This window comes from Natator depressus, chromosome 18, assembly GCF_965152275.1.
Source record: "Natator depressus isolate rNatDep1 chromosome 18, rNatDep2.hap1, whole genome shotgun sequence".
Classification (NCBI taxonomy): Eukaryota; Metazoa; Chordata; order Testudines; family Cheloniidae; genus Natator; species Natator depressus.
This window is the reverse complement of record NC_134251.1, coordinates 784507-799463: the sequence shown is the minus strand read 5'-3', so window position 1 is coordinate 799463 and position 14957 is coordinate 784507. Positions and strand designations below refer to the sequence as shown.

Here is a 14957-nt window from a genome sequence, read left to right as displayed (position 1 = left end):
TCCACAAACAATTTTCCATGCTGCAAAAATGGTAACAATTGGTCCATTTTGTTAAAAACTAGTCTCCAATCTTTGCTCTGTTAATGTTCTATCATGGAAAGGGGCTGTTTGTCAGGGGGAAAGCTTTGTTGAATTGTATGGAGCACAAAAATGTAAGAATACACCAACGAGTGCTATCAAGCTGCAACATGAAGCGAGAGTTCTTCATGACAACGGGCAGTATCCCAGTGGAGTACAGAAAGAGGCATCGGGGCACCAGAACAGGATAGACAAGCACCTGGTGGCAAGCGAGGTGTGGGGTCCAAATACAGAGGAGCTCGTCAGGTTTGAAGACACAATGACCCAGATTCTTGGTTGCCTTGCCCTGCACCACCACTGAGATCCATGCAAAGGGCATGGGAAATGTTCTCCGAGCAGGGCTCTGCTCACACGAGTGGTGGCATTTCACCTGCTGTGTATGGGTGTAGAACAGGGTAGCCAGCCAGCCCTGGTCATGAATTCGATGTGGGTGAAGCGGAGATAGCTGTTTTCCATAAAAATCCAGGCTATGGGTAAGGAAGGAGGAGCAGGGGTAAGTCTGAGTCCCCTGGGAAGGGAGGCAATCGAAATCAGCTGGGGGGAAAGTCTCAAGGCAGCAAGCCCTGGGAGCCGCTGTTCAGCGAAAAGGCTGCTTTGGGTTCAGGACAAGGAAGAACCCTGCCAAAGGCCCCGAGGCAGGGGGTGCCAAGAGAGGCAAAGGGGAGCCCCTGGGGGAGCTGTAGCCCAGGGGGGTTCAGGAATTGTTTTATGCCATTCGCCTGTTTGGAAAATAAAGCTATGACTGGGAAGAGACTCTGGGCCTGACTGTGGGTCCTTTGAGGGCCGGGGACGAGCTAGCCCCTCCCGAGGTGTAAACAGGGACCCAAGGCACAAAGTCAAAGGGAATCAGGCCAACAGGTGAGGCCAAGCCCTAGGCACAGGTGGGGTGCTGGAACTAGGGGTGCAGGAGCACCCCATGGCTTGAAGTGGGCTCCATCACATAGAGGGGTTACAGTGTGGTTCAATGGCTCTCAGCACCCCCTTATAATGCCACTGGGTGAATTTTCCAGCAGCGCCAGCACTGTCTCCACGTGTGGCTCTGATCCAGGGTAGGGTTGCCAGGCATCTGGTTTTTGACCGGAACGCCCAGTCAAAGAAGGAACACTGGTGGCTCCGGCCAGCACTGCCGACCAGGCCGTTAAAATCCGGTCAGCGGCGCAGCAGGGGCCCATGGGTCAGGCAGGCTCCCTGCCTGCCGCAGCTCCACACAGGTCCCAGAAACAGCAACCAGGTCTGTGCAGGCCCTAGGCGCATGGGTGGCCAGGGAGGCTCCATGCGCTGCCATCGCCCTGAGCACCGGCTGCGCAGCTCCCATTGGCAGGGAACCGCGACCAATGGGAGCTGTGTGGGTGGCACCTGGGGGCATGAGGGCAGCGCATGGAACCTCCCTGGCCATCCCTGTGCCTAGGGGCCGCAAGGACCTGGTGGTCACTTCCTCGGAGTCATGGTAAGCGCCGACAGGACCCCAGACCCCGACCCCAACCCCCTGCCCCAGCCCTGAGCCTTCTCCTGCATCCAAAAACCCTCATCCCTGGCCCCACCCCAGAACCCACACCCCCAGCCGGAGGTAGGGTTGCCAACCCTCCCAGTTTGGCCAGGAGTCTCCCAGAATTGGGCTTGATCTCCCAGAGGCTACTGAAGGCAATCCAGGAGATTGTGGCTGCTAAAGTCCAGTGGCGCAGGAGGGCTAAGGCAGGCTCCCTACCTGCCCTGGCTCCGTGCTGCTGCCGGAAGTGGCTGGCATGTCCAGCAGTGGCCCCGAGGTGCAGGGGCCACCAGGGGGTCTCTACGCACTGTCCCCGCCCCGAGTGCCGACTCCACAGCTCCCATTGGCTGGGAATGGGGAATCATGGCCAACGGGAGCTGTGGGGTGGCGCCTGGAGGCAGGGGAAGTGTGCAGAGCTGCCTAGCAGCCCATGAGCCTAGGAGCTGCTGCCAGACCTTGCCTCTGCTTCTGGGAGCCACCCAAGATAAGCACTGCCCGGCCAGAACCTGCACCCCAACCTGCTGCCACAGCCCCCTCCTGTACCCCAACTCCCAGCTGTGAGTGCTCTCCCGCACCCAAACTCCCTCCCAGAGCCTGCACCTTGAACCCCCTCCCGCACCCCAACCCCCTGCCCCAGCCCCCTCCCGCACCCAAACTCCCTCCCAGAGCCTGCACCTTGAATCCCCTCCCGCACCCCAACCCCCTGCCCCCCTCCTGCACCCTGACCCCCTGCCCCAGCCCCCCCCGCACCCAAACTCCCTCCCAGAGCCTGCCCCTGCCCCCCTCCCGCACCCCAACCCCCAGCACCCCGGCCCCGCCCCGGCCGACAGTGAGGTGGGGCAGAGCGAGCACCGGAGGGCGGGGCGGGCGGGGCCGTTCCCCTCGGGGCCCCTGGCCGCCCCGACCCGGGAGCAGGCGCCCGCCTCCGGCCTCGCCGGGCAGCGTCGGCGGCGAGAAGTCTGAGGCAGGAAGCCCAACCCCCCGCTGCCTGATTGGCTGCTCCGGCCAGGTACCGCCCTCGGCAGCGGCGCCATTGGCCAGCGCCGCCGCCTCTCCGGCGGGCCGAGCTCCTGCGCCCGAAGGGGACCGCGCCGAGCGCTCGCCCCGGCCAGTGCGGAGCCCGGAGCCCGGCCAGCCCAGCTCAGACCCCGCTCGAGCTCGAGCTCGAGCTCGAGCCCGGCCCCGGCCCCGGCCCCGGCCAGTGCGGAGCCCCGAGCCCGCTCGAGCCCGGCCCCAGCCCAGACCCCGCCCCCGGACCGGGCTAGCCCCGTCCCCGGCCAGTGCAGAGCCCGGAGCCCAGACCCCGCCCCGGAGCCCGCCCAGCCCAGACCCCGTCCCCGCCCCCAGCCCGGAGCCCGCCCAGCCCAGACCCCGCCCCGGCCCCGTCCAGCGCGGGGCCCGGCCCGCCCTCAGCTGCCGGGAGGAGAGCGCTGCAGGCTCGACATGGTGAGTGGCCGCTCCGGGCCCGGGCGGTTGCGGGAGGCCGCTGGGCTGCGGACACCCGCGCGGCGCTGTGACAGGCCGGAGGGCGCCTGGGTGTGGGGACGGGCTGTGTGGGAGACCGGAGGGGAGGGGGGCTGAAGTAATTCTGTGCCCCCGCGCTAGGCGGGAGGGCTGGGTCTGTAGCGGGGGAGCGTGCGGGGAGACTGGGAGCAGGTGGCAGCATGGACAAGCGCCAGGTGTCGCCGTGTCTATCTGTAGCCACAAAAACAACAAGGAGTCCTCTGGCACCTTAAAGACTAACCCAGCCCGGACAGATTCCCATGTGGTGAGAACATCTGGAGGCCAAGAAACTTCAGGCAGTGGCGGGTCCAAAGTAGCAAGTGGGATCTAGGGCGAGGTGACATCTAGCAGTGGCCCCGTTTGGGAACAGGAGGGAATGAAGAGAAAGTGACTGCTACGGCACCCTGATGGGCTGTCTGGATAGCATGGTGAGGGGTGCGTTAGGAATATCTCAAGAGACATGGTCTGGCCAATATCTGTGCCACTTGGGAGCCTGAACAGCCCATGTTTTGCACGGAGGTGCTCTCCATCATCTAGGCGCTTCCCATGTATCCCACCATAAACTCCACTCTCCATGTTATAGCCACTTGTAATGTCCTGGCTGGACTTCTCTGTTCCAGATTCCTGAGCAGGACTTTGGAATAAACAATGAGGATTCTGCCCTTCAAGGAATCTGTCTCAGGTTTTACACTGAGCCCAGAGCAGGCCGAATCAGAGCCCTGAGAGTAAAGTCAGTGCTGTGAGGCTGCCCGTGAGCACAGAGATGATAGGAAAATGCAAAATCTTAGTGCCTTGGATTAAGGAGAGGGACACACATAAAGCCATCAACCTTCCAGAACAGGGGCTGGATGGCTGCCTCACCTCACCCAGACCTGAACTCAGTGCAGCCCACCCAGAAGCTCTCAGCTAGGGAGCGCGTGTTCAGCAGCAGCATTTGGCAACCACGCTGACCTTAAAACTGGAAAGAGGTCAGCAGGGGACTAAGCTGAGGAGCCACAGTCTGCGTGGAAGGAGCCTGAGGCCATGAATCAGAGAAGAGCGGGAAATACCTAGACATGTAACTAGTTACAGCATTATGGTATATTGAGGTCTGTGTTGGCATAGAAAGCTATCTCTTTAAGAATGCAGGGAGGCGGGATGGGGGTGAGGTTCTGGTCCTGTTTTAGGCTAGGGGACTCTGTGGAGAAGTGTCTGGGAGCACTGCAACAGTCAGTCTGAAAAAAGCCTGAAAAGTGGGATGAGTTGTGCTGTGGTCCCTTAGGGAGCAGTCTGTTTTTTCTCTCCCTGTGTTTTGGGTTCTTGGTTGTTGTTATTCTGAATTGTAAGAAATACAGTAGTGTTATGTTGCAACCTTCTAGTAAGAGTATTCTATGTTTTATGTAACTTCTCCATGTGTGTGTGCGCCATGGAACAGAACAAGAATCACTAAAGGGATAGGACCTAACTAATCGGACATTGGGGAGGAATTAACAAGAGGCAGTGAACATAAGTTGAAACAGCACATACTACATTAGCGTACCCAATAGAGGGGTCTGTGGTACACTGAAGGCTTCTGAGAGCAAAGGTATTCCTCCCCCCCCACACCCCCCCGGAACAATTTTATTGTAAGTGTGAATTTCACTCCAAGCATGAGGCTTGCAGTGTGTAGCCTAAACTGCACTTCAACTTTCCTTCACTGTCGAGTGGTGGCTGGGTCCCATGGAGAGGTTGATAAGTCTGCTGCAGCGGTAGTTAGCAGAGGCTTATGCTTTTAGATTCTGAGGTCTCCAGGTTCAGTCTGTGTTACAGGTGCGATGTTGTTTACTCAAGCACAGCTCTATCTGATGCTGACAGGAGTCTGGCCTAGTCAGGAACTGTGTCAGGATCTCAGGTTTTAGCCCTTTAAAGCAGGTTTTGAGTGTAGGTTTTCATAGCCCTCATCACTGAAACATCTGAGTGCCTCTGTAATATGCAAGCAGAGAAGCTCCTTATCCAAATTATCTGGCTGGGACAGAGGAGATGTGTAAAGTGAAAACAGCAGAGACTGATGGGAGGCGCCCAGCAGTGAGCCCCAAAGGAATAAGCAGGCGGTTGGTGATGCAGTTTGTTGACACACCCCTTGATAGCCCTTCTAAGCTACAAACATTTAACATTAAGCAATGGGGATTTTGATAGCCAAGACTGTGAATCTGTCAGCAGCTGTTTGATCTGAACAAATAACCCATCCTGGGTTGTGGTGGGGGATGATCTGCACCCTGCAGAAGGGCTACGTTAACTGAGGGCAACTGGAAGTCACTACATTGTTGTGAATCCCGTTAGCTTAATGGTTGACAGTGCTTGTGTTGATGGAAAGGTTCAGCAGATGGCAACTCAAATGGGGCAGGGACTAGAGGGTGAGTCGTAGCTCACTAAAGAGTCACACCACTCTGGGCCCTTTGGGAGAGAAGATTTGGGAGGTTCATGAGATAGGAAGAAGAGATGATTAAGCCAAGGCTACCAGAGCCTAGATCAAACAGAAGACTAAACACAGAAATCTATAAACCAAGAATAGTTTTGGGCACTAAAGAAATCAAGGTGGTATTTGCTTTACCCTGTTATTACAGTACAATAATAGTCCCCTATTTATTGATCTTTCATCAGTGGCTCTCAAAGTGCTCTTCTAACATTTCATAATTTAAGCCTCACAACACACTTCCCTCCCCCCCCCACTCGTACAGATGAGTAAACTGAGGCACTGAGCAGTTAAGTGACTTGCCAAAGTTCACGCAGCGACTCAGTGACAGTGCCAAGAATGGAACCTAGGAGTCCTGACTCACCCATTGCCCATTCTAACCAGTGGACCACACTCCCTCTTCCACTATGTTGGGGAGATGACGATCTTTTAAGATCCAAGCTTCTGCTGGTAGCTCAGCAGGAACGTAGTGGGTACAAGAGAAAGCAATATTTGTCCCCCCTCTCTAAGGAAGCTGAAGCATTTAAGTGGCTTAGTTGGAATAAGCTTCCCAATGCAACAATCCAGGCCGATTGAACAAGCATTGGGAGGATGAGAAAGCTAGGGCCCTAATGGCTCATTTGGAGGATGGGGGTGGAGTCGGCTGGGCTTCCTGGCTCTCTCAGGCCCGTGTTTCCAGTTGATAATTAAATTGCTCATGTTTCCCAGCAGAACCAGGGCGGAACAGGCTGTTCCAACATCAGCAAACTCCCAATAAATGACATTTGCACATTGTTTCATAAGCTGGGCTGATGTGTGGCAGGGCCCCCACACATGGGGAGCCATGGAGATTATCAGACTTTTTAGGACTCTGTGTTTGGCAAAACAGCCAGGGCCGTAGGACTTTAAAAAGCTAACTGGAACTATGTTTTAATTGCCTGCCGCCTCCCACCCCAGTTCTAAGTAGAGAAAGAAACTTGGATGCTGGGGGCCTGAGTTTGTTTTCACTTCCCTGGTGCAAGTGCAGAGCGGCTCCTCTGAAATCAATGGACCCCTCTGACGCGGGGTGAGAAGCAGGCCCGCTGGTCCCATGACATCTGTTACTCTCTCATGGGATGGGGACTGGGCTTTCTCTGCTCACATAGACCCTCCCATGGAATGTTGTCCAGCACAAATGTTTGTTCTTGGCCTTTGATCTTCTAGTTCAAGGATCTCAAACTCAAATCACCACGAGGGCCACATGAGGACTAGTACCTTGGCCCGAGGGCTGCATCACTGACACCTTTTCATACAACGATATAAAAGTATAGTTAAAAAATGAAGAGTAATATAGTATGCTATTAAAAGTCAATGTATTAACTTTTTTTAAAACTGTAATGTGAAGAGAGGTTTTAAGGAATAGTTACAGGTGTTTATATTTTATTATGTGGTCAGTAACACTGATGATGATCTACAGTAACAGTCTATCAACATAGCTGTAATGGCAGGAACTTTTTAAAGTAACTATTCATACAAAATATGTTGCCACTTTTAACAAACATTCTTCTCAACTACTCACAGCAAAGAATCGTACATGTTGAACTTCATACCTCTGACTGCTCATCTAGTCCATGAATCCCCGCCTCTTCTCCACCTTCTCCCCTGAGCACGCCCGTGTCCCCACTCCTCCCCCTCCCTCTTGGAAAGTCCTAAGCACTACCAAACAGCTGTGTGGTGGCAGGAAGCGCTGGGAGGTAGGCAGAGGAGCAGGGACGTGGCACCCTCGGGCAGGGAGGGGTGAGGGGAGCTTGGCTGCCGGTGGAGTCGGCGCCTGGGCCATGTGTTTGAGACCCCTTTTCTAGTTCATACTTGCTTAACTTGGTCCATAGTCCATTCCTTTACTAAATCAGTGGTTTCAAACAACAGACACTGCTCACTAGCTAACTGGGTCATATACAGCAGCATACATAGAACTCAGAGGCTTTTCTTCCAGAGCACAAACGTCTAGCACAGTGGTTCTCAAACTTTTGTACTGGTGGCCCCTTTCACATAGCAAGCCATGGAGTGTGACCCCCCCACCCCCTTAAAATTAAAAATGCTTTTAAATATATTTATCACCATTATAAATGCTGGAGGCAAAGCAGGGCTTGGGGTGGAGGCTGACAGCTCACGGCCCCCCATGTAATAACTTCTCGACCCCCTGAGGGGTCCTGAACCCCAGTTTAAGAATCCCTGCTCTAGCACTTATGCTAAAGGAGATTTTATTTGAGTGGTGGTAATATTAAGGTATATAGACTGTGGGTTGCAGCCACTAAGAGGTGACATAGGCGCACACTTAAGCAGGTCTGAGCACCCCACTCCAGTTGGGGTGCCACAAACGTGCTTCCCCAGTGCATGACAGCCTCACATAATTCATTTTCCTTCAGCTCCTCCCTATCCTGGATTACTTATCAGTTCTTTGCTCAGCCAGAGCGAGCCCACTAAAGGAGAGAGGAGTTCAGTGCAGTAAGCAGTACTTTCATTTAAATATAGCTTCCTTTGTTAATGCAGGGCTAATGGTAAGCAAAAGGGAAAAGGACGGGCTCCGGTTAGATTTTAAAAAGAAGTGAATGGCTAGGAGGAAGGGCAAGTGTGGGGTTAGAAAAGATTTGGGGTAGAAGATTTGGGAGGTTCATGAGATAGGAAGAAGAGATGATTAAGGCAAGGCTACCAGAGCCTAGAACAAACGGAAGACTAAAGGCACAAATCTATAAACCAAGAATAGTTTTGGGCACTAAAGAAATCAAGGTGGTATTTGCTTTACATTTGTATTACAGTACAGTAATAGTCCTCTATTTATCCTCTTTCATTAGTGGCTCTCAAAGTGCTCTTCAAACATTAATAATTTGAGCCCCACAATGCATGTCCCCAACAAACTCGTACAGATGAGTAAATTGAGGTTGGGAGGAGAAGTGAAAGTGTGGCCGCATGCACGAACACCCACATAATTGTGGTGTTTGGATGTAGGATCCCAAGATGGGAGAGGGAAGTAGAATGACTTTGGAATTTGATGTATAGCTGCAAAACCAGGGAAAGTGCTGCATGGTTAAAAATGAATGAATGCAAAATCACAGGGTTGATTTTTTCTTCTCATTTATGTCCTTGTAAATCAGGAGTAACTTCATGGAAATCAATGGTGGTTACATGCTGATAGGGCCTTTATCAGCCACTTTGCACCAGTGCAGGTTTAGAGCTGATAGCAGAATCAGACTCTAATACCCCCCCATTCTGCACTGGTTTCCAGCACACCAAGGGCAGAATCTTATTTGTATCTCAGCAGCACCTAGAGATCCCAACTAAAGATCAGGGTTCCATTTTGTGTGTGTGTGTGTGGCGGGGAGGAGGGTCACAAACCCGGAGTGAGAGGCAGCCCCTGCCCTGAAGAGCTCATGGACTATAAACAGACAAGACAAAGGGGTGGGAGAAAAGGATATTGTGATCCCCATTTACAACTGGAGAACTGAGGCCCAGAGATGTTAAGTGACTTGCCTCACGTCTTGCAGGGAGTCTGAAATCCAAGCTGGACTCCAGTGCTTTAACTTACCAGACCACTCTTCCTTGCTGACTCCCATATGGGGTTGGATTCAGAATAACTCCATAGGCTTTGGCAGAGTCACTCCAGATTTTCTACTGTGTAACTGAGAGCAGGCTCTGGCCTTGAAAGCGTGGCGGAGTACCGGTCTAGGATGACCGTATGCCGCATGCTCTGTGTTTCAGAAATCCTGGGTTTGCTGAATGAACCCGCTCCCACATGTCTTGCTGTTTTTAAGAATGGAGTCATTTGCTCATCACCTGCTCCAGGGAATATTTTGGATCCACCTCATACACTTGCTACATACACATGGTTGTAAACACGTGGGCGCTGCAGGCAGCCAAAGGTGTGCCAAGATCACAGTGCTCTAGCCAGGAGGAGGTGGTGGCAGGAGAAATAACAATGTGTAAACACCACAAGGTCAGCATTTCCCTCTGCTTTTAGCCACTCCATGCTCTACACAGCTCTCGGGGAAACTTCAGAGGGGAGGCCCAGGCTGGTGAATCTGACTGGAATCTGAGCAGAAGTTCTGTGGGGTTTCTGGAGACACAGGCCAAGGCACAGATCTTTGGAGGTCTTTAGGGTCCTAACGCCCATTGAAATCAAGATATGTTAAAGGGGCCAGCTTTTCATGGTCTCAGGGTGGGCATGGGGACCCAAAACTCCATAGTTCTGAGGCCAGAAGGGACCACTGTGATCAGCTAGCCTGACCTCCTTCATAACAAAGCAAACTGAGACAACCAGATTCCTCAAAAAGAACAGGAGTACTTATGGCACCTTAGAGACTAACAAATATATTTGAGCATAAGCTTTCGTGAGCTACAGCCCACTTCATCGGATGCATGCAGTGGAAAATACACAGAGAACATGAAACAATGTGTGTTACCATACACACTGTAACGAGAGTGATCAGGTAAGGTGAGCTATTACCAGCAGGAGAGAAGGGGGGAAAAACAACAACTTCAAAAACAGACTCCAACAAGAGACTGCTGAATTGGAATTAATTTGCAGACTGGACACCATTAACTTAGGCTTGAATAAAGACTAGGAGTGGATGTGTCATTACACAAAGTAAAACTATTTCCCCATGTGTATTCCCCCCCCACACACACTGTTCCTCACATGTTCTTGTCAACTGCTGGAAATGGCCCATCTTGATTATCACTACAAAAGGTTTTTTTCTCTCCTGCTGGTAATAGCTCACCTTAACTGACCACTCTCGTTATAGTGCGAATGGTAACACCCATTGTTTCATGTTCTCTGTGTATTTAAAATCATCCTACTGTATTTTCCATTGTATGCATCCGATGAAGTGAGCTGTAACCCACGAAAGCTTATGCTCGAATAAATTTGTTAGTTTCTAAGGTGCCACAAGTACTCCTTTTCTTTTTGCAGATACAGACTAACACGGCTGCTACTCTGAACCTTGATGCTTAACAATCTCTCCCACCTTGTATTTAGCTGTGATACACTGGGTTACCTTTTCCAGACCTGTAGAAGAGCTTTGGGGAGCTCGAAAGCTTGTCTCTTTCACCAACAGAAGCTTGTCCAATAACAAAAGTTACCTCACCCACTTTGTATCTCTCCTATCCTGGGAGAAACATGGCTACAACACCATTGCAAATAACAATGGCAGATACGGAATTTATCCTATGTGTTAATTAGACATTGGAGTTAAATAGATATGAACAAAACAAAATATTTCACTAGTTCTCTAGCCACCACAGATTCTTCTAGGCTAAACAAGACCTGATTTTCCATTTTCTTCATGGAGACCAAAAAACAAACAATTGGTTTGTTACAGTCCTCCAAGGAGCTTTTATATGCCATAAAGAAGCAAAAAGTGGCACAATCCATTTCTTCCCCCTACGTAAGAATGGCTATACTGGGAAAAACCAATGGTCCATCTAGCCCCATGTCCTGTCTTCCAACAATGGTCAGTGCCAGGTGCTTCAGAGGGAATGAACAGAACAGGGCAGTTATCAAGTGATCCATCCCCTGTTGTCCAGTATCAGCTTCTGGCAACTAGCGGTTTAGGGACACCCGGAGCATGGGATTGTTTCACTAGCTAATGGCCATTGATGGACCTAACCTCCATGAACTTATCTAATTCTTTTTTTTTAACCCAGTTATACTTTTGGCCTTCACAACATCCCCTGGCAATGAGTTCCACTGGTTGACTGTGTTCAGGGCAGCAGGTTTGTGTAATTTTTGGTGGTGCCCAGAACAGGTCCAAGTCCCGCCTCCCTCCCCACCTGCCTAAGGCTCTGGGAGGCAGTTTGGGAGGGGGGAAGGGTCGGGCTCTGGGAGGGAGTTTGGGTGCAAGCTCTGGGTTGGGGTGCAGGAGGGGTTGTAGGGGTCAGGCTCTAGGAGGGAGTTTGCATGCAGGGTCTGGGCAGGGGTTTGGGGTGTGGGAGAGAGTGAGGGGTACAGTGCTTACCTCGGGTGGCTCCCGAAAGCAACCCACACGCCCCTCTGGCAGCAGCTCCTAGACAGGGGGCCGGAGGGGTCACCATGTGCTGCTGTCTGCAGGCACCACCCCACAGCTCCCATTGGCCGCAGCTCAGGGCGGGGGTAGCACGTGGAGACGTGTTCCCCCCGTCCCCCTCCTAGGGGCTGCAGGGACATGCTGGCTGCTTCCAGAAGCGGAGCAGGCGGGAAGCCACCTTAGCCGTTGTGCTGCCTGGCCTTTTAAAATGATCTGTTTTAATGGATTCATTGAATTTCATCTGCCATTTGGTTGCTCAGTCACCTAGTTCAGTGAGATCCCTTTGTAACTCTTCACAGTTAGCTTTGGGCTTAACTATTTTCAGTAATTTTGTATCATCTGCAAATTTTGCCACCCTTTTTCCAGATAATTTATGACTATGTTGAATAGCATAGATCCTTGGAGTGATCCCACTATTTATTTTTCTCCACTGAAAACTAACCATTTATTCCTACCCTTTGTTTTCTATCTTTTAACCAGTTACTGGTCCATGAGGACCTGCCCTCTTATCCCATGACAACTTATTTTACATAAGAACCTTTGGTGAGGGAACTCCACTTGTCAAAGGCTTTCTGAAAGCCCAAGCACACTCTAGCCACTGGATCCACTTTAAAGTCCACTTTACAGTATGATTGTTCAGACAGCTGGAAAGTGCATATTGTTTACTTTGCACCCCGGAGAATGGATCCTGCCAGGTGCTGAAGGCTCTGAGCTCTGTACTGGGTTCTCACAGACACAGCTCCTGTGCAACGTGCACAGAACCATCCAAAAGGGAAGAACATTTGCAAACAAGTGCGACCTCGACAGCCCAACCCCCAGCATCCTCTCTCTGCTTCAGAGGATATCAGGCAATCATTAGCAGAGGAAGTGATTCAGTGAAAGGGAACCTCTCGTGCGTATGCTCTCACGCAGCTGCACCTTGACAGTGTGTGGGCTGGGCTCTGTTAACACAAGCTTCAGCAGGGGCTCGCATATACAAGCTGCACAGTCCTCTGAGGTCTGGTGCTTCCCCCAGTATTTGACGAGAGTTCTTTTAAAGATTCTCCTGGGACTCTTTTCCATCTAAAAGAATCATCCCAGGCCGTTGCCGCTGCCTCCAGTCTGAATTGGCAAGAGGTAAGTCAGCTTCTGACTTCATGGAATTGTTCTTGTTTTTAACCTTTTAAAAAAATCGTCTGGGGAAGAGGGTCTGGTGCCTAGGGGACGCTGGGTTAGCACTGTAGTTGCTTCTGTCTGGTGAAAGGGGTTTCCTCCAGGGGGCCTGGCATTGTCCAGTCTGGTTGGTTTCATTTGCTGAGACTCCATGGTGCAGTTATATGGTGGGATTATCATCTGATTGGAAGGATGGGGCTGAGCACACATATCCCTCTTGCTGGCAAATCTCCCTGTCACTGAATGGCATGTGCTGGGCTATGTCACTGCTTGTATGTCCACCCCTTTCCCCTGCCCTTTGCCTGCCCCGTCTATGGAGATTGTGAACTCTTCAGGGCAGGTTTGTGCAGTGCCTAGGACAACAGCGCCCTGGCCTAAGACACCACCAAAATAAACCGAGTTAATAATAATGGAATGTGAGAAGGATGGGAATGAAGCAGCTGCTGGTCAATGGGAGTTTTGCACATGTGGGGATTATGGGATCTGATGCTAAGGCACATGACACCACCGGGGCTAGGAAATGGATCAAGACTTGCTTTGGGAGGGATCATCCAACAGGCAGCCAGCTGCTCTGGGCAGATTTAGCACAGAGATTTAGGGCCAAATCGTGCTGCCAGTGAAGTCAGTGGGAGTGTACAGGTATCTGTAAGAACCTGTTGATCGGTCTTCCATCAGGGAAGGCATCGCTAGGGGGTCTCCTTCCAGTTGGGTGCGTTGGTCACTTTCTTTTAGGTGTCCCCCAAAAGTGGCATTTGAGGGACCTAGTCAATATCATTTATTCTGTGGGGTGCTTTAATGAAATGGCTCATTCTGGGGGACTTGTGCTTGGGATGCATAAGCCCAGTTTGGTGCTCTGATAACACAGCGGTGAGTGTGTAACAAATGCTGATGCAGAGAGATACCAGAACTCCTTGGAGCCAGATGGATGAGCAGGCAAAATGGACCACTTGGGTTCCAGGGCGGGTCTGGACACTGCAGGAGGAAGAGCAGGATTAGCTGCACCAAGGTTAGCCCTTTAGGAAGGGTATTTTTAAACCTCAAGGAAATGCCCAGCCTGTCTTTGCCTTAGTTTTCACCCCATTCACTAATTGCTGAAGCCATGTGTTCAGTGTGCATCAGCTGTGGCGTCTCACTTCCCATAGTTCCAGTGACGGTGTACAATGGTGGTCTTTTGAGATGCTACTTGCAGACTAACAGCCCAGCATCAGAAAGGCAGAAGTGTAACTCTACCATAGGAGAAAGGGGAAGCAGCCCTTTGAGAAAGCGTGAGCTTACCTGCATGTATCCGCAACTGCAGTGGAAACAACCAGAAAAACGGCTGCCCAGTTTTAACATGCTCTGGTGTGTAAGAGTCCTCTGAGCAGAATTAAACAAAGGCAGCTCCCCTTGTACTGACTGCATGTCCAAGGTGTCCCGCTATGGCAGGCAGATTCTCTAGCAGAGTGGACATTAAAGCGTAGATCTACGAGAGTCAAGGGGGCTTCTCTCACCAGCAGAGGTACCCCATCTCTCCCAGAGGCGGTAGCTATGTAGATGGGAGAAGCCCTCTGTTAACATAGTACTGTGTACACCGGAAGTTAGGTCGGTATAACTGCATTGCTTGTTCAAACCCCTGAGCAATGTGGTTATACAGACATAAGTTTGTAGTGTAAACCAAGGCTCAGAGCCTGTAAAAGTGGCTCCAAGGTGGCTTATCCTTGATGTTATTCTATTGAAGTCAGTGCAGTTACATCTGGGATGAATTTGTCCCATTGGCTTTAGGCTAGGGCTCCCCAGTACTGGAATGGGATGGTTTTATAATTTGGGAGTGATGACAATGGGAGTAGTAATCTTGGATTTCTATAGTTCCACTTGTCCTAAAGAAGCCCAATGCACGCCAAAAACCATTTACCCACGCATTGCTACTCTGTGCAAACAGTGGCTCTTCTAGGAAAGGAAAGACACTAATAAGCCACTTCACGTACTGCTGAAAGGCAGCCTCCTCTGGGGCCCAGCATGGCAGCGAATAGTCCACTGTTAGGAACGAAAACAAAGGGGACTGTATCCAGCTGAAACTGCAGGGTGGATCTTATTCTGCAGAATGTCATTAACTGGAAAAAAGAAAAGGAGTACTAGTGGCACCTTAGAGACTAACCAATTTATCTCTAAGGTGCCACAAGTACTCCTTTTCTTTTTGCGAATACAGACTAACACGGCTGCTGCTCTGAAACCTGTCATTAAGTGGAAAGCAATGTGTCTTAGACTGATTGCTCTTCTTTCCTATCACAGCAGTTCTCAAACTGTGGTCTGC

At 51.2% G+C, this 14957-nt stretch overlaps 1 protein-coding gene across 1 annotated transcript in view; it reads left to right on the top strand.

The window, feature by feature from the left end:
- The first annotated feature begins 2979 nt into the window (after positions 1-2979).
- The window catches only part of ECE1 (endothelin converting enzyme 1), a 112158-nt gene continuing 100180 nt past the window's right edge, over positions 2980-14957 (top strand). Inside the window, exon 1 of the mRNA XM_074934002.1 lies at positions 2980-3010. Within this exon, the coding sequence (XP_074790103.1) occupies positions 3008-3010 (3 nt within the window). The 5' untranslated portion in view covers positions 2980-3007. The remainder of the gene's footprint in view (positions 3011-14957) is intronic.